Source organism: Mustela lutreola, chromosome 8 (genome assembly GCF_030435805.1).
Source record: "Mustela lutreola isolate mMusLut2 chromosome 8, mMusLut2.pri, whole genome shotgun sequence".
NCBI classification, from domain to species: Eukaryota; Metazoa; Chordata; class Mammalia; order Carnivora; family Mustelidae; genus Mustela; species Mustela lutreola.
Window position 1 is genome coordinate 102,861,103 of NC_081297.1, and position 21,930 is coordinate 102,883,032.

The window sequence follows — 21,930 nt, forward strand, 5'->3', positions numbered from 1 at the left end:
TTTTCCTCTCCAAAGCTTTATCAGAGTGACTCTGACTGAAGGACACAGGTTCAACTAAGGGCAAAGGTACCATATTCAAAACAGGGGAATTCTATGTATCATTTATCTCTTCAAAGGGATAAAATAAGACATCTATAAAATAAGAACAGGATGCTATATAAAGGGAGCATACAGGGTTAAAAAAATTCTTAAAAATTAAAAATACTGAAAAATCTTTAAAACTCAGAAGAAGGGGTAGAATACAAAAATGAGTAACCCTTTCAAATTAAAATAAAAAGACAGAGATGGAAAATAGGAAAGGTAAGGTAAGAAAATAAGATCATGTCCAACATCAGAATAACAAGGAGTGCCAGAAGAGCAGGAAACAAACAATGGAGTGGAAGGAATTACTGACTAAATAATTTGAGAAAGTGAGGAACCAAGTTCCCCAGCTGAAAAAGTCCACTGAGTACTAGCAAAACAGAGACCTGCGGTAAAAGCTCAGAAGACTGAGTGTGAAGAGAAGGTCCCCAAAGATGCCAGGGAAAAAGAAGCCACACACAATGATCAAAAATGAGAACACAAGACTTCGCAACAGTAAAAGTAGAAGCTAGAAAGAGCAGACAATGCCTAATAAAACCAAACGAAAATAACTTACAACCTTGAATTCCCCATCTAGGCAGCGTTTAGCAGTATCTGAAGACATGTTTAGATATCACACCTGAGAAGGGCGCTGCTGGCATCTAGTGGGTTGCCTATATGTGTATAGAAAACACTTGAAAGAAGCCTCACACCTGAGGGCCCCTGGGGTGGGGGGGCTCAGTCCATGCAGTGTCTGCCTTTGGCTCAGGTCATGATCCTAGGGCCCTGGAATAACGTCCCACATCTGGCTCCTTGCTCAGCGGGAAGCATGCTTCTTCCTCTATCTCTGCCCCTCCCTTGCTCATGCTGTCTCTCAAATGAATAAATAGTATTGAAAAGAAAGAAATGAAAAGAAAAAAAAAGAAAAGAAAAGCTCACCCTCACACAAAAGTGAACTGGGGTTATAGCCCAGCTGATTATTTCAGAGAAGAGACTTTTCCTACTTAAAGCAATCTGTTACATTAACTAAAATACTAGGTAACATAATTGATTAACATATAGTATTTACTTAAGCCTTTGTACCCATCAGTGTAACTTTCATTTAAAAAGACAAAAAGTTAAAACCAAAGTAGTTACCATTGTGCTGAAATTCTGGATCTCTCAAAGAGCCCTGAATTCGACGAGAGGGATGCCAGTAGGATGGAGCCCAGGGTGGAGAAGGAGACTGCCCAGGTGTGTTTGTTGGATATTCTGGAATTTTTGAAACTGGAAGAGTTACCTCAGCAAATTTGGGGATATTGGTTTCAGAATCTTCCCTCAAAGGCAGGGGATCCACTGTTTTTATACCAGCAGCTGGAGAAGTCAGGAGGGATATGGCGCGACTTTCTTTCTAAGTGACCAAAAAAATAAGATACATATATATGTCTGATAATATATAAAACAATCAAACCTTTAAATACACAAAAAATAAAATGATAAAATCAATAGGAGAAATTACAGGAAAACCTATGTAACCTCAGTGTGGGGAGGATATCATTAGCCTAACAACCAATATTGGTAAACACACTTAGCTATATAAAAATATATAAACATTCAAAAAATTTTAAATCACAAATTTGAAGAAAATATATAACTTATATATTGACAATGAATTATCATTGCCACATAAATATTTCTTTTAAAGCAGTGAAAGATTAACTAATTAAAAATGGAAAAATATATATATAAGCAAATTATATAGACATAAATTACAAATAGGAGAAATATCCTACCTCACTAGTAATCAAATAATTTCAAAATAAAAGGATCAAGATACTAACTTTTCATTTACCAAATTTAAAGATCAAAACATTTTTTAAAAGCCACACTATAATGACAAGGATATGGAAAAACTGGCACTCTCCTAGAGTGTCATTGGGAGCACAATCTTTCCAGGAGCTGGTGAAACATCGAAAGCTTTAAAACTTTGTCTTTTTTTTATCAAACAATAACACTCGGGGAGTATTTACAAAAATAGATAATATGAACAAAAAAGTAGCTAAAGGACAATTTCTTTACAGCATTTTTTCAAAGCAAAAAAATTAAAATATTAAGAAATAACAACAGGCATCTAGTTTTAAAAAACTGCTTTCAATAATAAACAGCTGGTATAACTATAGGTTGCATATTATGTTGCCTTTAAAACTTAATTGTAAGTGACATTTAAAGATATGTAAATATGTTCACAATTCATTGCCAAGTAAGTAAAAATAGATTATGAAACCTTATCTCCAGCACAATAGACAAATACACTATATACCTAAAGAACTCAAACATTCAATAGTGGCCGGCCCTGAACAGTAGGGAGGAAAGCATTTACTTTGTTTAGTTGGTCAGTATTTTCTATTTTCCACAATGATAATGTATTACTATCCTAAAAGTTCTTGTATAATTTTACTTATTAGGAGAATTCATACCAGTAAAATTAAACATAATTCCAAACTTTCCTAATCATTCCCCGTAAATGTGGCTTTTACTCTGTGACTTAGGGTTTATCAACACAATATTCAAAACACTGCTTTCTGACCTTAGGTATCATTTTCTGCAATTAGAGAATGTACTGCTTTTAAAGTGGAGAAGGCCTGGGGTCTTATCCAACAAACATTTCTCTTTAAATCAAGATCTAAAATAAACCACAAATCTTCCTCTTGCTTCCCTTTTTAGAATTATAGGTATCACTTGGGAAAACTATTATTTTTTCTTTTTCTACATATATACACAGAATTTAAGATCTGTCATATTGGTTTCACTATTGCTAAAAAGGCCTGAATGAAATCTCTAGAGTATTTGTAACCTATGGGGTTCCCAAGTTTAATGTCATGGCTTTGGTGATCTGTTTTTGAGCCTAAAGCCTTCTCATTGGCCCCACCACTCTACCCCCGTACCCCCCTATACAGCCCATTTTCCACTGAAGAGCCCAAGTGATTTTATCACGTAAATCACATCATGTTTGCTGTGTAGCTTTCAACCCTCTCGGGGCTTCCCAAAAGCCTCAGAGTTACATCCCTCCCTCTCTCACCCACCCTCCCTTCCAAAGCTCATTTCCTACCCTTCTCCTCACCCCAGTCACATTGGTCTTCTCACTCTTTAAAACTCTTACTGCTGCACACTTGTACTTACTGCTCTTTCAAACTGGAAAACAGTCTCCACTAATCTCTGCCTGGACCCATCCCTCATTGAGTCAGGTCTTAGCTAAAATATCACCTCCTCAGAGATGCCTGTCCTGATGGCCCAGTGTAAAGCAACCTCACCCACACCTTGACGGTCCTTTGTGATTTTATTTGTGCTGAAGTTTTCTTTTTTAAAAATTACCTATTTCTCAAAATGAAAAGGTAAGCTCCATGAGGACCAGGATTTTGTCTTGATTATCAATGAATCCCCAGGTCCTAGAACGGTGCCTGACACATAGCAAGAGCACATTACATAGTGAATTGGGTGAATGAAAGTGAAATTCCTGATGTCCCCCTCCAAAGGTGATTTCTTTCCAGAACTCTCTTACTCAGTACATGGCATCCCCCATCAATCCTGTTAGGCAAGGCAGAAACATAGAAGTCATTCATGGTCTTTTACCCCTCTCCATGATGCAACCCAGCACTGAGCTTTCATGTTCCCCTTACACAATTCTTCAGTTTCATCCACTTCTGTGACATCTTCCCTCCTTAATCCAAGCTATCACCATGTCTACTTCGACTGCTCCAATGACCTTCTAAGGGTAACCACGGTTTACTCTTGCCTTCATGGCAACCAGAAAGGTCTTTAAAATATTTCAATGTTTCCCATTGCTCTCAAGATAATGATAAAAATTTTCCATATTGCTATCTTTTCCAGACTTGACCTACTCCCTGCCACACACTATACTTGCCTTTATTTCTTAGAATCCTATGGGGGCCCCTGGGTGGTACAGTTTTTTAAGTATCTGACTCCTGGTTTTGGGTCAGGTCCTAATCTCAGGTCCTGAGATCAAGCCTCAAATCAAGCTCCATTGCTCAGTGTGGAGTCTGCTTAAGATTCTCTCTCCCTCTCCTCGCTCTTCTCCATGATCACTTGCATACTCTCTGTCTCTGAAATAAATTAATTTTTAAAAAGAACCCTATGTTTTTTCTCACCACAGGATACTGACACATGCTATGCTTCTCCTCTCCACCCTTTTTACCTCATCAACTCTGCCTCTTCCTCAGTATCTCAACCCAATTAGAACTTCTTCTAAGAAGCATCCTTGACTTCCAAGAAGCTTCCAGACTTCTAGGACTAGGTCAATTTCTTTCAGAATAGCACTATATACTACTCTGAGACTCTTGTTAGTTTTAACTTTGCTTTTTTTGAGGGGGGTATAATTCTTTAATTACTGTGTATCTCTCTCACCAGACTGTAGGTTCCATAAGATCATGAACCAGGTCTATTTTCATTCGCTATCCTTTACTGTACGTGGGTAAACAGATAAGGAACATCTTCTGAAAGACTGAAGTGAGCCAATACACATGTAGGTTTTTAATATCATCTATAAAATGTGAAAATGGTCCTTGACACACTAATACTATGAGAATTCTACTCTAAATTTTATGAGAGAGTCTTATTTAGGAGTTAAAATGTGGACTCTGAGAACACACTGTCTGGGACCAAATTCTGCTCCATGATTTGGCAGCTATGTTACCTCGGTTTTAACATCTAAATGAGAATAACAAGACCAGCCTCCTGGAGCCACTGTGAAGACTCAACAAGTGCATATACAGGGGCTAGGACATAGTTAAGTGCTCAGTAAATGCTATTATGATGGGCCCCATGTAAGTTACCCAAATTGCTGCTGCCCATAACACTCCTACAACTGAATGTCATTAAAAGTTAACATTCAAAAAATTTCTGGATATTAGAATATATTCTCTCTGATTCCTATGATAAAAAAAGACATAGGATAATATTAATTGAGGGCAACTGAATAATAGGAATAATTTATTAGAAACTGCATTGTGGGCACAATGAGACAGATTGGCATTAAAGAGCAATATTACTCTATTTTGTTAATTTAACTAATATTCAATAAATGCCATAATGAGTGAAAATAATATATATAAATCCAGCTACCAATATGGATTAAAGCTACTCATTTTAGCTAAGGGTAGTCAACTCTGTGGGTAAAGCTGTCCAGAAGCTTATACCTTCCAGAAAGCAACCTGGGCCCCATGGGGTGAGGGGGATGGGGTGGCTGGTGGGGGACAGAACAGTCCATGAGGGCACGAGATTCCTAATACCTGATTCTGATCATCCACTGACTACATTCCTGTTGTCATAAGCCAATGTATACACAAGCAACAAAAAATAGTTTAGATTCTGTCATTCCAATAATACTCAGTCAATACCTATTTAATGGGTACCTGCTAGGAGGTGACTTCAGTACTGGGCTTTGGGAACAACTGGGCTCTGATCCTATCTTCTACCTATCCCCGCCACCTAAAAGCTCTCCCCTGTGCCCTCTGAAATTCATAAATAGCCACCAGCAAAATTCCCTAGAGAAATTCAACCTCCTTCCTCACTGTTCTCTCTCTGACTTCAGCCACTTACTCCCATGATTATATGTTAAGCCTCGCCATTACTGCTAATTGCAACCTCTCCAGACTTCCAATTTCTGACCCCCACCTCCTACCTTTAAAACGAACCCCTGTGAGTACCCAAATTTCAACATGTCTGCCAAGACCTTCCACTGATCTTGTCACCTCTGCACTGTGCTTTACCTTCCTAAGTCCTACTCTTCTGCCCTAACCAACTCAACCTCCATGGCCAATCATCAGAGTCACTTCCTGGGATATACACCTTAACTCCCTGACCCCTTTTGTCATTTCCTCTTACTCCCTTGACAAAACATGAACCCCAGCAGTTAAATCCAACTCTCTACTTACCTGCATCTCTGCAGTCAAACCTGGCTGGAGAAAAACACACAACTCATCATGACTGGTCTTAGAACAAATTTGTGACCATGAGCCAAAAAGTGTCCTTTGTATAGTCCTGCATTATCTCCCATTTCCCTGGCCCACTCCCCTCTCCCACTCTCAGAAAAGACTATCTCATGCCTTCTTTTCTGTACTCAAACCTCCAACCTTTTCTTCCCCAGCCTCATTCTCAGCAAGGCTCTTTCTTCATGTGCTACCAAGAAACAATCCAAAGAGCTTTCCCACAGCCTCCACCACATCTCCCGATTTTATCAGCAGTGCTCACGTATTCTGCCTCCTCAAGGAAGGAACTGTCAGAGTGCCTAAAATCAGCCCTTCCACTCGCTCCTCCCTCAGACCCTATGCAATGTCTGGAGGCACTCATGCACAAGTGCAAAGGACTGGCGGCTGCGGCAGCATCTTTCTCTTGTTAAACTGTTCTTGTTGGGGCAACTAGATGGCTGAGCCCATTAAGCGTTTGCCTCAGGTCATGATCTCAGGGTCCTGGGATGGAGCCCCAAGTCAGGCTCCCCACTCAGTGGGGAGTCTGCCTCTCTCCCTCTCCCTCTGCCCCTTGACCTGCTCCAGTTCTCTGCCACTCTCTCAAATAAATAAATAAATAAATGATCTTAAAAAAAAAAAAAAAAAAAAACCTACTCTTGTCAATATATAACTGTGCTGTTATCTCCTTCATCTTGACCTCACTCCCAACTATCACCTGTTACTCTGCTCCCCCTTCCTGGAAAAGACTCTAAAAGAATTGTCTGTGATGACTGCCTCTGGTTCCTCTCCTTCCCTTTCTCTTGAACTCACTTTTGTTTAGGCTTTTGTCTCTCCCCACCACCAAGACTGTCCTTTGTCAAGGTCACCGATAATATCCATGCTGCTAAATCCATCATCAGTCCTCATACCTTACTGATCCATCAGTAGCACTGACACTCCCTCCTCCTCGACAACTCCAAGACACCAAGTCTTCTATTTCTCACCATCTCTCTGGCTGTTCCTCATCAGCCTCTTTGCTGGTTACACCTCAACTTCCAGTATCAAAAAACTGGAGCTGACACGTGTCTAAACATACCATCTCTATCTGTACCCACTTCCTTGATGATCTCCCCCAGTCTCAAGACCTCACATATCTGTGCCACCTATACGATAAAGATTCAAATCAGTATTTGCAGTCCAACCCCTCCTCCCACACTCCAAATTCAGAAAGGCAACTGCCTATGCAACATGTCTACTTGTACATCTAATAAGTTTCTCAAATGACAAGTGTTCAAAATAGAACTCTCTGTCTTCCCTGACAAACCTTTTCCCTACACATGGTGTTCCCCATCTCAGTTAACTGGCAACTGCATCCTTTGGCCTATTGCACAGGCCAAAAGTCTTGAGTAGTCCTTGATTCTGGTCTTTCTCCCATACCATATCTTAACCATTAGCAAATTTGGTCAGCAACATCTTCGGTGCATATCCAGAATTGGATTCCATCACACGACCTCCACTGCTACCAGTATGAACCAAACAACCATCACCTCTTGCCTGGAGAGTGTAATTGACTCCTATCTAGTTTCATGCCCCTGCTCTTGCATCCCTATTCTCTGTTCCCAACACAGCAGCCAGAGTAACCATAGGAAAACCTAAGTCAAATCATATCACTCCTCTGCCCCCCCAAAGGCTTCCCATTTCATTCAGAATAAAATTCAAAGTCTTTGCTATGACCTATAAGACCCTATACAGTGTAGTTTTCCACTGTGCTTCTAAAATTCATTGCCCACACTCTCCCTCTCTTGCTTTCTGGCTGGTTTCCAAGAAATCGGGTACCTGATCACCTCAGGGACTTTGCACTTGCTGTTCCTTTTGCCCAGAATGCCTTCCTACATATGAATATGGGTCAATCTCTCACCCAGTTCAGATTCTGCTCAAATGCCACCCTCTCAGTGAGAACTTCCCTGGCTACTTCCTATTTACCTCCCCTGCTTTACTTTCCTCCTTAGTACTATCATCATCTAAAATACTGCGTATTGCACCTTGTTACCCTGTTTATTGACTCTCTTCTCCACTAGAATGGAAGTTCAATAAGCACCAGGATTTTTGCCTGCTTCTTTCACTGCTCTATCTCCAGTGCTGAAACAGTGCCTGAAGCATACCTGGAATACAACTGCCACACAGCAGATACTCAATAAAAATATTCTTTTTCTTCTCTCTCTTTCTGTTCAGTCACTACTGACAAGATTTAATATCAGCAGAGGGGCACCTGGGTGGCTTAATCAGTTAAGTGTCTGCCTTCAGCTCAGGTCATGATCTCTGGGTCCTAGGATGGAGCCCCACATCGCCGAGCTCGCTGCTCAGTGAGGGGTCTGCTTGTCCCTCTCCTTCTGATCCCCCTGCCCATGCTCCTCTCTCAAATAAATAAATAAAATCTTAAAAAAAAAAGTATATCAGCAGCAATATATATTACTGTCAGAAAAAATAATTCAATTTGCCTTACTGAAAGCAGGTTAATAGCATCATCTCCACATACAAACACAGAATTTCCTAAAATCTACACCTATTATTCATTCATTACACGTGACTAAAATAATCACTTCCTAAAAAGTTGTTTTCCTCCAAAATATAAATATTTACCTTCCTAAAGTCATTCTTTGCCGTTTCTAAGCCATCCTGAGAAGACATTCTTTTCCTCTGCTCTGGGACTGGAAGCCTCACTTTAGACGGAGACACTAAAACAGCACCGCCTGGAAGAATGCAGAAGACAAGTCTCAAACTAAATTCTCACGCAGAAAAAGCAGGTAAATTAAGAACCATTGTGTCTGCCCATTACCAACAGCTGGAGTGGTGAGATCATGATGAGTCCTTTGGATTCCACCAAGTTCTCTCAGCTTTGGAGTAGGAAGCCGGCCCCCTTTTCCAGAAGATACAGAAGAAGACTCTGACCTATAGGTGGAAACAAACTACTATGAATCATTTCCTCCAGAAAATCGGATTGAAAATATTCTGTGATTACTGTACAATAATAAAATAGACAATTTATAAGATAAGGCCATTTTGTTTCTGAAAAAATAACAAAGCCCCATCTGGTTAAGAGTGACTTGAGTATTGGAAAAGAAGGAAGATCACTGCAAGCCAGCAAAAACAGCAGAGAATTCTTCCATTAGGTCGGGGCCTAACTTTCCTATTAGGCACAAAACTCTTGATGGAATGATAAGCGATTTGATTAGGAACAAAAAGCACCATTATCAGTGGTAGAGAATCACTCCCCAAAGCAATTAACATACAAACCAATGGCAATTAACTATTTGCAGAAATCACTTATTTTTTTTTTTAGGACTTTATTTTTATTTATTGGACAGAGAGAGACACAGTGAGAGAGGGAACAAAAGCAGGGGGAATGGGAGAAGCAGGCTTCCGGCAGAGCAGGGAGCCCGATGTGGGGCTCGATCCCAGTACCCCAGGATCATGACCTGAGCCAAAGGCAGAGGCTTTAACCCACTGAGCCACCCAGGTGCCCTGGGACTAGAAGGTATTATGCTAAGCAAAATAAGTCTGTCAGAGAAAGACAATTATATGATCTCACTAATATGAGGAATTTGAGAAATAAGACATTGGATCATAGGGTAAGTGGGAAAAATGAAACAAGATGAAACCAGAGAAAGAGACAAACCATAAGAGACTCTTAATCTCAGGAAACAAACTGAGGGTTGCTGGAGTAAAGGGGGTGGGAGGGATGGGGTGTGGGTGATGGACATTGGGGAGGGTATGTGCTATGGTGAGTGCTGTGAATTGTGTAAGACTGATGAATCACAGACCTCTGAAACAAATAATACATTATATGTTAATTAAAAAAATAGATAAGAAAGCCATTTTCCCAGACACATTTTCAAATCTGGCAAATCATAATTAGCAGGACATAAATGAAAATAATTCTACTTCTTCCCCAGTAGCTCAGTGTTCAACTGTTCAACCATCAATTACTGGTGACTCAAATACCTGAGTCAATCAAATTATAAATCATATAAAAATGTCTGCTTTGTGACATTAACATCTGTTCTCTGTTAGTCATAAAACTAAGAATGTAAGCCATCTATTTAGTGACAAAACAAAAAATATTAACCATATGCATGCTTCCATATACCAATTGATTTAAACTCTCACCCTTCTTTTATCTTGTCTGCCTTAGATTTTTCATGTACTTCCAACTTCTCCAGCTCTCCCATATGAACCTGCTTGTCCTTGTCTGTTTTCTCCTCCTCGTCTTCCTCCACCTCCTCCTCCTCTCTTGGCGGTTTCTGCATGCCTTCATCGGGGTTCTCTGCATCCCACGCCAGGCGCCTTCTAACAGGTACGGCGGGAGCATCTGACACGCCCAATTTCTCTGTGCTATTTTTCTGGGGCTGCTCTTCCAAGACAGGCCTTTTTTCTTCCAGTGTTGCAGGAGGACATTTCTGCAAAGTCTTATGGCTTGTAGGGTCTCTGCATAACAAAAATAGTTTCAAACTTCAGTTTGAGGTTTCTAGTTTATACTAAATTTAACAAGTCTGTCATGGTCTTTCAGTGTTCACAACAATGTTCCCCACAGATATTATCTTGCCCTGATACCAAAGAAAGAAATCTAATTAAGAGTTCATTTGACAGTATAATAAACTAAAGCTACAATTTGGATTTTCTATTACAGTACTCCAAAATGAAATGTATGTATCTCCTCTTACTCCTACCTTCACACATGCATGCCCGTACCACTGCTGACAACACTCATGAGCGTCCCCCAGACTGACATTTACACACATAAGTGAGGACTCCACATGGTCTAACTTACTCAATTACGGTTTATGCACAAACAAGTGTACTTGTGGATCAAACAAATGGATTCAAATTTTATACTTCATACTTTAGATTGATTAATCTTTTCCAGACATTTCTAAATAATGGATTTTGTGATGGATTTTTAAAATCTGATGTCATAATAAGAACTTCTGGTTCAATTTGGCTTATATGACTTTATTAATATGCTATCAACAACTAAAGACTTTTATTTGCTACAAATCAACTATTTCTCTTATAAATAGTTGAATAATGTTCATTTTAAAACCCAAAAGAGCAGAGAATTGTCCCACAGAATCAAGGCCTATATGTCATATTAGCCACCAAAATCTGTTAATGAATGTTAGCTTATATTCTTATAAGAATAGCTTATATTCTCTAAATTGTCATTGTTGTTGCTACCTTTTCTTCTTCTTACTTTTTAACATTCTTTCCATCTATTGCATAATCATTCCTAGTCTACCCTTAAAAGATATTATAAAAATTACATATATATAGTATCAAGTCCAGTCTTCCAGATTTACACTATGTATTATTTACACACAGCTTTATTTTCACACAGAATACACTAAAAATAATGAAATGAAATAAGTGGCTGGCATATCTCCATTTGACCGGAGGACAGATTTTGAGTAATAATGTCAATTTCCTGTATGATTCCATGATCTACCTAAGCTACAACATACTTTTGTGCCATCCACACAGAACAGAGCTCACCCAGCAAGATCTAGAGCTCTGATGTTGCTACTAATGGTTCCTTCTGAGCTCGTGGTGGAGGAGACATCCCAACAGCAGTTGTTGTCAGACAGAATCTGATTCAGATGGTCCCGAGAAAAATGTGTTCCTTGAACTCGTTTCCTATAAAACTCAGCCTTCTCTCGGAGTTCTTTAACCTACGCAGGAGAGTTGAGACATTGTGTATTACTGTAAGAGCTCCTTTGCAAATATCACCACATAGCTTACCAATGACGATGCACAAATGCAGCCAGAGAACAAGGAGAAAGGAAGGCAAAAAGACATACAGACATCATCAGACTATGTTCATTTTTAAGCAGAAATTAAAACAGTCAAGCTAAAGCGCAATGCAGTTATTTTATTTCAAGGCCAGCAGGCAAGAAGAAGAATTTGTAGCAGCTAAGAAAAATATTGACACCTACTTTGTATTTTGACTGAAATTACACAAGTACTCTATGCATTATTACAGTTTTTAAAAATTCAAAAGCAACCAACCTCTGCATACCACATGGCATTTAGAGAAGCCTAGGAGAGGAATACAGAAACACACTTAATGACAGTTAATGTCGTAGTTATTAACGGGAATCAATGAAATACCTTATTATTCTCCCTTCTAAATATATAACAAAGTTATCGATCAATATTTTAAAATTATTTTTAGTAATATTTAATTCACTGAGCAAGATATCTTAATATTACCTTGAACACCAGCCACATTCTTGCATGACTCAAAGGCTATCAACAACAGGTAACCTAATTATTATTCCTACTTCCCCACCTCTGTTAGAGTACTGAGAGTAAGACATGCCAGAAACTCCAATTCTGGCTTTATTTCCTGGTTTCCACAACAACTGCTACTACCATAGAAGCCCCTAGTGAGACAATCATGAGGTTTACTTCTCCAAATTCCTCAATGTTCCCTTGGCATCTGCAAAATCTCAACTTTTGAAAAATGTATTAAATAATAATTGTAATATATTCAGCAAAGTGACAATACAAAATAATGTTCTGATGAATTATAAGATAATCTGAATTCCCTAAAATGCAAATAACATCTTTTCATATGGAAAGAAGCCTTTTATAAGCTTTGAAACCCTTTCACTTTATACAGCATGCTGCCACCTGCTGGCTTCCCTAAATTCAAGTCCCACCAGATAAAAAAATTAAATTGCTTACAAATGTTTAAAATCATCTTTATTTATTCTTAAAAAACTCAATTTTTCCTATCATGAAGATGGAATAATAACATTAAAAGGATATGCAGATACTGTCTGCTAAGATTTTCTTTCACTAACAGGCCAAAAAGCAAATAATGAAACTTGGCATTGCAAAAGCAACTAGAGAAACACATCCTCATTTTCTTAAGGAGACACTCCCGAATGCAAAGGGATGAAAGTCACCTGAAACAATCCGAAAGGGTAATCCAACATATTTTCTTCACTGCCAAGAAAAATCCAGCCATATTCATCTGACATTTGTGTTAATTCCTACACTTTAAATTCCTAGAAGTGGTTTTTCCATTTAACAGGTGGACTTGACACATAGGGTTTGATTCTGCTGAACTACTAACCAGGGTGTTTTGCTGTTTTTGTTTTAAGTAGGCTCCATAGCAATGTGGGGCTTGAACCCAGGACTTCAAGATCAAGAGCTGCATGCTCTACCAGCAGAGCCAGCCAGGTGCCCCCTCACTAGAGTGTCGTGAGTGCACAGAGGCCTCGTTATAAAGGGCCTTGATATAATCCAAATTTTATTTCTATCAAGTCCCCTCATGTTTCAAATGTTTCACAGCTGCTCCATCACTTACATGGTCAAATCTTCAAGCTTCAGCACAGCTTCCTCCTCCTCCTTTCTCAAAGCCCTTCATGCATGTCCCCATTAGTACTTACTTCATTCTACTGGATTACTTATTCTCGTCATTCTCCTCCATTAACCTCTAAACTCCACAATGTGAGGGAAAATGCAGTACATCCCAAGTGTCTTGAGTATGGACTAAGTGTTAGGCCTGAGCTGGGTAGGTGGGAGCCAGAGATAAACAAGAAAGTCCCCGCAGCACTCAATGTGCGCTGATTCCGATAGAGAAGGCAGACTGCCTCCTCTATGATAAAATTATCATCATAATACTGGATGGCCTATGCCATAACAAACAAAGGAGATATAAACTGAAGGAGTGGTTCAAAAGGGGGTCCATCAGCCCTGCACTGTATGTAAGGTAGGGTGGGGGTGGGGGAAGGAGCAACAGAAAAGGTTGTATTCCGTCCAAATGGGAGGACCTACCATAATGAGAGGATGGGTAAATATTCCTTCTATGTGCCAGTGATCTGGTTTATTTGTCGACAGTATTTTTTTAAAAAAGGAGATATGATGGGGGCACCTGGGTGGCTCAGTGGGTAAAAGCCTCTGCCTTCAGCTCAGGTCATGATCCCGGGGTTCTGGGATTGAGTCCCGCATCTGACTCTCTGCTCTGTGGGGAGCCTGCTTCCTCCTCTCTCTCTGCCTGCCTTTCTGCCTACTTGTAATCTCTGTCAAATAAATAAATAAAATACTAAAAAAAAAGGAGATATGATGGAAATTCTGTAAAACTTTATTCAGTTCTATTTGTTACTAACATTCAAAACTCAATGTTTTAAATTTATCAGCAATCTTTATTAATAATCTTAGTGCTAATGTTATAGTGGTTTATAAATACCTAATTTTAGATTTCTATGATCCTAAACTAGGATGAAAAAATGGAAAGTTGGTATTTCCTTAAGCAAGTTGTTCTACTAGAAAAAGAAAAAAACCAAATGGTATGAACACAGTATCAAGAACAACCCCTACAACTAACAAGCAGAGCCACAAAAAGGATATGAACTCACTCACACTCAATTAAAACAATACACACATCCTTTCCAAGTCAAGTAATGCCATCAGATTATAGGATATAAATGCTAGCAGATTCTAGAATGTTTTCATTTCTGAATTTCTTTTCCCAAAATAAGAATTTGACTAAGTCGTTTAAAATTTATATACAGAAAATTCAAATTTTAAAAAAATGAAAGATTGGGGCACCTGGGTGGCTCAGTTGATTGGGTATCTGCCTTTAGCTCAGGTCGTGATCCCAGGGTGCTGGGATCAAGCCCCACATCGGGCTCCTTGTCCAGCAGGTAGCCTGCTTCTCCTTCTCCTCCCTGCTTGTGCTCTCTCACTATCTCTGTCTTTCTCTCAAATAAATGCATAAAATCTTTAAAAAAAAAAAAACCTGAAAGATTAATAAAAAATTTTCCCCCAAAACTCATCCCCCTCAAAATGAGTCATATTATGTCTAGCCATCCTTACAATGTCTGTTAAATTACAGCATGTCTCTCAAATGTGGAGTTTTATGTTCAACTAAAGTCCTATCTGTGGGAGCCTCTTTAGGAAAACATAGCTCAACTAATGTAGTTTGGATGATTAGATCACCTAACAATCAAGAAAAAAGAAATTTAACACCAGTTCAGTTACTCTAAGGATGAGACCAAACAATCACAACTGCCAGTTATTATTAAAAACAACCCTTTAAAAAGCAATGGTGCCAGTGGCTGTATAATGGACATAACACATTAGCCCCTGGACAAATAAAACCAACCACTCTAATGTTATAGCAATAGGTACTTGGGTCTTAGGGTAAAATACCCAGGCATTACACTATAGATTCAAAAAGTTTCATATTTCAAACAACACAAAAGGAAATGAATATGACATATGGACCAGAAAACTATAATAGGACTCAAAAAGCTAATATTCTAATGATAATAAAGTCACTGATGTCTGAGTACATTTGACGAGTATAAATGCTATTCATTCATGAAACGTTAAGAGAGAGAAAATGAGGAAGTACCTTATATTTAGATATCTCATAAGCAGTCCCATAAGTAAATGTCTTCAAGTTAAAGATAAAATCTAAGATTCAAGTAAAATATAGCCCATATTAAATATCTATGACCTGGTCAACTGAAACAGCTATCACCATCAGTGATAAAATTTAGCTAAACCTTCTTATTCTTTTCTAGTTCCAATTCACTTTTTGAATTATTTTGCCCACAGAGGTTAAGGCACACAATCGCATTAATTTAAACATTAACAACTACCATTGGGAATGAATTTTGGGGGGAAGCCTAAAAAAGTCATGTTACCAAGATGTTTTAATAGGAAACCTTGGAAAGACAGGTCTTTAATATCAACAGAAAATTTTTCTTACATCTAGGCAGGATTAGGACTATCACCTTATCATGACTCCAGATAAAACAATCCTCTGGTCCATTAAATTTTTAGATTTGAGTCTTAATTCTGAGACGGAGAGATAATCTTTCCAAAACAAGAAGCCTCTCATGAGCTCAACCTAGTGAAGGCCCTAAATGTAACAGGCCAGTGGCTAACACCTAGTATTTGGCCACACTAGCCCTCTATGGCCACGCCCTGCACCCTGCCTCTGCCTCCAGCTTTTCCTCATTCCCCTTGAGACTGCTCAGAGCTCCTTGCCAAGGTCTGGCATGGCCATAAACTGTCCAGGAGTTTCACTGATGCAATTCCTTTTTTTCCTCAGGCTTGCTCCTGAGGCTCTTATTTTTAACTTTATTTCACCACAGTGAATGCATGAATTTTTGCCTCCAACAATAATTGGGACAGCTTCAAGACTTGGCCTTTTACTCTGCGAGTACTGCTGCTGATCCATGCTCAAGCAGGGCCTTAGAGAGCACCAGGCGCAGCCATGATGGAAGGAATTGAGTAACCTCCTGAAACAACACGTGGAATACAGGACTCTCACTAGGACATTAGTCTGGCAGCTGCTGAGGCTAAGAGCCAGCCGCTCGAGGTGCCAATGCCTTCCTCTGGAGGCTCATGGCATTAACTGTTAGCCATGGCTGAAAGTATAGAGCTAAATGAAAGATTTAATCCCGATCCAAATTACCTCTCTCTTCACAATGATGGGGCAGGGGGTGTTTACTAAAGTCTAAATTGTTTTGCCTTTGCTTATTCCCACAGAAAACGCAGGAAACCATCAAAATGTGGTTTAAAGGATGGTAACTGCACGACAAGCAGAAACTGCACTGTTTCTGACTGTAAGAAGCTTCCCACTTCTAGGATTACCCTTTCCCTTAAACCTTTCTTTAGGATCCTCAGAATTTCTCCTATATGTCAGGGTATCCCAACACTGGAACTCAAACCTCTATCAGCACAGGCCACACCTCCCTTATGCTTACAGACTGTCATAGTACACACAGCCAGTGGAGGCCACTATCAGACAAACTAATCTTGAAAATGAATCTTCAGTTGAGAGACCGGAAGTCTGGATGTTATTAAGAAAACTACAATGCTACAATTCTATAAACTGAATTGTATTAATACAATGAAATACTGGATTATAAAACACCCTTTTAACTTAAAAGACTGTAATAATAAAAATCTCTAGTTGAGAAAGGAGGGATTTGATATTTTTAAAAAAAGGGCAAACACACTGATAAATTATATCCTAACATATAACTTTAAGTTCCTGATACTTTCAGTGCTACTATTATATCACACATCTTTAAACTGTAGTCTCTATTACTAAATGAAATTCAGTGTGAAATCAAACGAGGATCCGAGTTCAAAGAAAATGTGGCCTTACTCAGCTCATGTATACTCACCTGATCTGGTATGTTTTCCTTCACACGGGTCCAAGCCCCGGCTTTATACAAATACTGGGCTGGGCTCAGAAATTTTGCCCTATATTCAGAATTCACCTTCCTAACAGAAACGAAAATGAGAGTAAATATTTCACCATGCTGATCATCTAAATACATGATATTTTTCTTCTAAAATACGTACCCAAGTCTTTGATGTCTCCAAGGAGTAAGCTTCTTTTTAGGCTGGTTTGACTCTTTTGATTCCATCTCTGCTTCTAATTTTAAAGGATCATCTGTTTTATTACACTAAAATGGAAATAATTTAAACATTTTATGTTTAAAATAGATTATACATTAAAGTGAAAACATAAATGTCATAAAAAACGATCAGACAATCGTATTATAATTCTGTTTGTGGAAGTAAAGATAACCTAAAAGTCACAAGCAATCAACAAGCAAGTTTTGAAACTAGTATACCTGGTTGGTTTTTTGAAGTATAGCTCAGGATTTGGTTCACTTTTTAACAAAGGCTTTTATATCCTTAGCTAGGAAAAAAACCTTTTAATTAACAAATAAACATCTAAAAAAAAAAAAAAAACCTCGATGTTACTACCTATTAAACAGTGCTTTTACATTTGCCTTTGATATTCTAAATTTATATTTAATTGTGTTATAGTAATTAAGTAGGTTCCACACCCAGTGCGGAGCCCAATGTGGGCTTGAACTTGTGACCCTGAGCTCAAGACCTGAGATGTGATCAAGAGTCAGATGCTTAACAGATTGAGCCAGCTCTGTGCCCCTAGTGTTACAGTAATTACATATAAGGTCCCACTGAGTACGTTACCAACCACATTGCTTTACTGAATAACTTAACCATTTTTTTCTGCCTGATATCATAAATCCAAAAATATGTATATATGTGTGTCTACAGAAATATAGATGCCAATTTACTTTGTCATAGTATTTTCTATTTTTAGAATCCATAAAGTATTTATTAACTATAACATGCCAGAAGATTTGAAAATAGGACTAATGCCCCATTTACCTATAATTTACAATAATTTTAACCTGACACTTTAACTTAAATGAGATGTAGTTTCAGAGGCAGGCATTTGTACATACTGAGGTAAATCACATAATTTAGACTAGCTGTAATTTGCCACGCTGAAGCTTTGGTTTAAAAATGCATGTATACATACTTTAACTAAATAAAGAAATAACATAAACATAACATAACATAACATAAAAAAGGGGGCACCTGGGTGGCTCAGTCCATTAAGCATCAAACTCGATCTCAGCTCAGGTCTTGATCTCAGGGTCCTAAGTTCATGCCCTGAGTTGGGCTCCACGCCCAAAAACAAACGGACAAATAAACAAAAATAAAAAGAAAATACATGTATGTATGTGTGTTTGTGTTTGATCTCCATTATTTAAAGTATATATTTCTATTTCTACTGTTACCCCTACAGCTCACATTACTGTAAGACCAATCATTTGCTATTAGATATCACAGACTTAACTACCGTATTGCCAAGCACTTGCCACAGTATTATATTTATTTAGTTATATCTCTGTCTCCCCCTTAGCCCAAAAGCTGTGTAGGGCTTAGGTGGTTATCGCTGTATTTTCAGTACCTACCCAGTGCCTGGCTCCCATTAAGTGCTTAATGAATATGTGACACTTAATGAACTAACAAATGAATTACTAAACTAGCTAAAACCAAAAATCTCAGGTAGTGTTTGGTAAAAGAAAACATGTAGAATCTAAAATTCCAAGTTTTTTTATTTTGTTTAAAGTTAAGAGGGGGTGCCTGGGTGGCTCAGCCATTAAGCATCTGCCTTCAGCTCAGGTCATGATCCCAGGGTCCTGGATCAAACCCTACATTGGGCTCCCTGCTCAGCAGGAAGCCTGCTTTCCTGCTTGCACTCCCCCTGCTTGTGTTCCTCCTCTCGCTTTCTTTTTTTTTTTAATTTTTTTTTTTAAAGATTTTATTTATTTGACAGAGAGAGACCACAAGTGGGCAGAGAGGCAGGCAGAGAGAGAGGAAGGGAAGCAGGCCCCCTGCTGAGCAGAGAGCCCGATGTGGAACTCAATCTAGGACCCTGAGATCATGACCTGAGCCAAAGGCAGCGGCTTAACCCACTGAGCCACCCAGGTGCCCCTCCTCCCGCTTTCTTGATCATCTGCCAAATAAAAAATAAATATTTAAAGTTAAGAATTGATGAATACCTTCTTTTCAGGAGATATTGCTTCAAAATTTTCATTCTCTTTCAAATCATTTCTTAATTTTGGTTCTTTCACTGGAGATAAACCCTTGAAATTTCTTCTGTACTCAGTTTCATGGATGATTGAGTTACCTTTGAATTGTGGAACAAATTTGCTTTTATTGTGGAAAACCTTAAAACAAAAATTACTTTAGTTTAGTTTTTTTTGCTGATTAAACATAGAAAACTTAGTTTTTCAAATGCTTTAAGAATTTCACATATAAAGTTGAATTATATGATACCAAAAAAATTATATAACTGTTTACAATTCCATTTCATATAGCTAATTAACATCCAAGGGACAACAAAAGCAAAAATAGACAAAATGGACAGCATCAAACTAAAAAACTTCTTTACAGTAAAAAACAAACAAAAAACCAACAGCAACAACAACAAAGAGGCAACCTATGGAATGGGAGAAAATAACTGCAAACACTACATCTAATAGGTTAATATTAAAAATATACAAGGAACTCAAGCAATTTGATAGCAAGAAAACCACCTGATTTCAAAAATGGGCAAGGGAGGGGCACCTGAGTGGCTCAGTCAGTTAAGCATCTGAGTCATGGTTTCAGCTCAGGTCATGATCTCAGGGTCCTGAGACTGAGCACAAGAGTCTGCTCAAGGATCCTCTCTCTCTCTCTCCCTCCATCCTCCCTCTCCCCCATTTGCTCTCTTCTCTGAAATTAAAAAATCCTTTAAAAAATTTTTAGAAAAATAAAAATGGATAAAGGACATACAAACAGACAAATACCTCAATGAACAGATTAGAAAGCCCCAAAATAACCTTATGAGTGAATATATACTCAATTAATTTACAACAAAGGAGCCAAAAATATTCAATAGGGAAAGTATAATCACTCAATAAATGGTGTTAGGAAAACTGGACAGTCACATGCAAAAGAAGAAAACTGGACCCTGTCAACCCAAAATGGGTCAAAGATGTGAACATAAGGACTGAAACTATAAAACTCCTAGAAGAAAACATAGGCAGTAAACTCCCTGACATTGGTGTTGACAGTGATTTTTTGGTTATGACACGAAAAGCAAAGGCAAAAATAAACAAGTGGGGCTGCATCAAACTAAAAAGCTTTTGTACAGCAAAAGCAAGTCCCAACAAAGTGAACAGGCAATAATGGAATGGGAGAAGATATTTGCAAATCATACAAAATAATAAAAAAAAACTCTTACAACTCAGTAGAAAAGCAAAAAGCTGATTAAGAAATAGGCAGAGGAATTGAACATTTCTCCAAAGAAGACATACAGATGGCCAACAGGTATATGAAAAGTTACTCAAAATCAGGGTGCCTGGGTGGCTCAGTCAGTAAGCATCTGCCTTCAGCTCAGGTAATGATCCCAGCATCCTGGGATCCAGTCCCACATCAGGCTCCCTGCTGGGTGGGAAGTCTGCTTCTCCCTCTCCCAATCCCCCTGCTTGTATTCCCTGTCTCACTGTCTCTCTCTCTCTCTCTCTGTCAAATAAATAAATAAAATCTTAAATTTTAAAAAAAGGTACTCAACATCAATAATCATCAGGGAAATGTAAATCAAAACCACAATGAAGTATCACCTCACACCTGTTCGAATAGCTATTATCAAAAATACAAAAGATAACAAGTGTTGGCAAGGATGTGGATAAAAGGGAACCCTCTTACACTGTTGGTAGGAATGTAAATTAGTACAGTCATTATGAAAAACAATATGGAAGTTCCTCAAAAAATTAAAAATAGAACTACCCAACAATTCTACTTCTGGGTACATTTCTGAAGGAAATGAAATCAGTATCTCAAAGAGATATCTGCATTCCCACGTTCATCGCAGCATTATTCACAATAGTCAAGATGGGGAATCAACCTAAGTGTCCACCAACAGATGAATGGATAAAGAAAATGATATATACACACAATTAGAGGAATATCATTCAGCCTTAAAAAAGAAGGAAACACAGTCATTTGCAACAAAATGGAGAACATATGCTAAGTAAAATAAGTAAGTAAAATAAGCCAGGCACAGAAAGAAAAATGGAGCAGATCTCACTTATATTGGAATCTAAGTAAATGGAACTCAGACACAGAGAGTACAGTAGTGGTTACCATGGTCTAGGGGGTGGGGGAAATGGGAAGATGCATGCCGAAGAGTACAAAGCTTCAGTATGCAGATTAAGTAAGCTCTGGAGATCTAAGGTACGACACAGGAACTAAAGTTAATACTACTATATTATATACTTGAAATTTGCTAGGAGAGTAGAGCTTAAGACACACACACACACACACTCTCACACACACCCAAAAGGTAATTATGTGATAAATGTGTTAATTAGCATGATTGTGGTATTTTACAATGTATATGCATTTCAAAACATTACATGTATACTATAAATGTGTATGTACCACAGGTTGTCAATTATACCTCAATAAAGCTGGGAAAAAAACCCAAAGATCAACTTTTTACATTCATTACTGAATAATAGTT

The 21,930-nt window shown here is 38.4% G+C and overlaps 1 protein-coding gene across 3 annotated transcripts in view; it reads right to left on the reverse strand.

Moving 5' to 3' along the window:
* Positions 1-21,930, reverse strand: part of MDM1 (Mdm1 nuclear protein) — a 33,131-nt gene that overhangs the window by 3,162 nt on the left and 8,039 nt on the right. Inside the window, exons 5-13 of one of the 3 annotated variants that reach the window (XM_059186265.1) lie at positions 19,424-19,591; positions 17,397-17,500; positions 17,216-17,315; positions 12,066-12,095; positions 11,553-11,728; positions 10,170-10,487; positions 8,839-8,951; positions 8,643-8,752; positions 1,340-1,450 (exon numbers count right to left, since the gene is read on the reverse strand). In XM_059186265.1, coding sequence (XP_059042248.1) covers positions 1,340-1,450; positions 8,643-8,752; positions 8,839-8,951; positions 10,170-10,487; positions 11,553-11,728; positions 12,066-12,095; positions 17,216-17,315; positions 17,397-17,500; positions 19,424-19,591 — 1,230 coding nt within the window. Of the gene's footprint in view, positions 1-1,197; positions 1,451-8,642; positions 8,753-8,838; positions 8,952-10,169; positions 10,488-11,552; positions 11,729-12,065; positions 12,096-17,215; positions 17,316-17,396; positions 17,501-19,423; positions 19,592-21,930 lie in introns of all 3 variants that reach the window. The other 2 variants (XM_059186262.1, XM_059186264.1) reach the window with 2 other exon arrangements.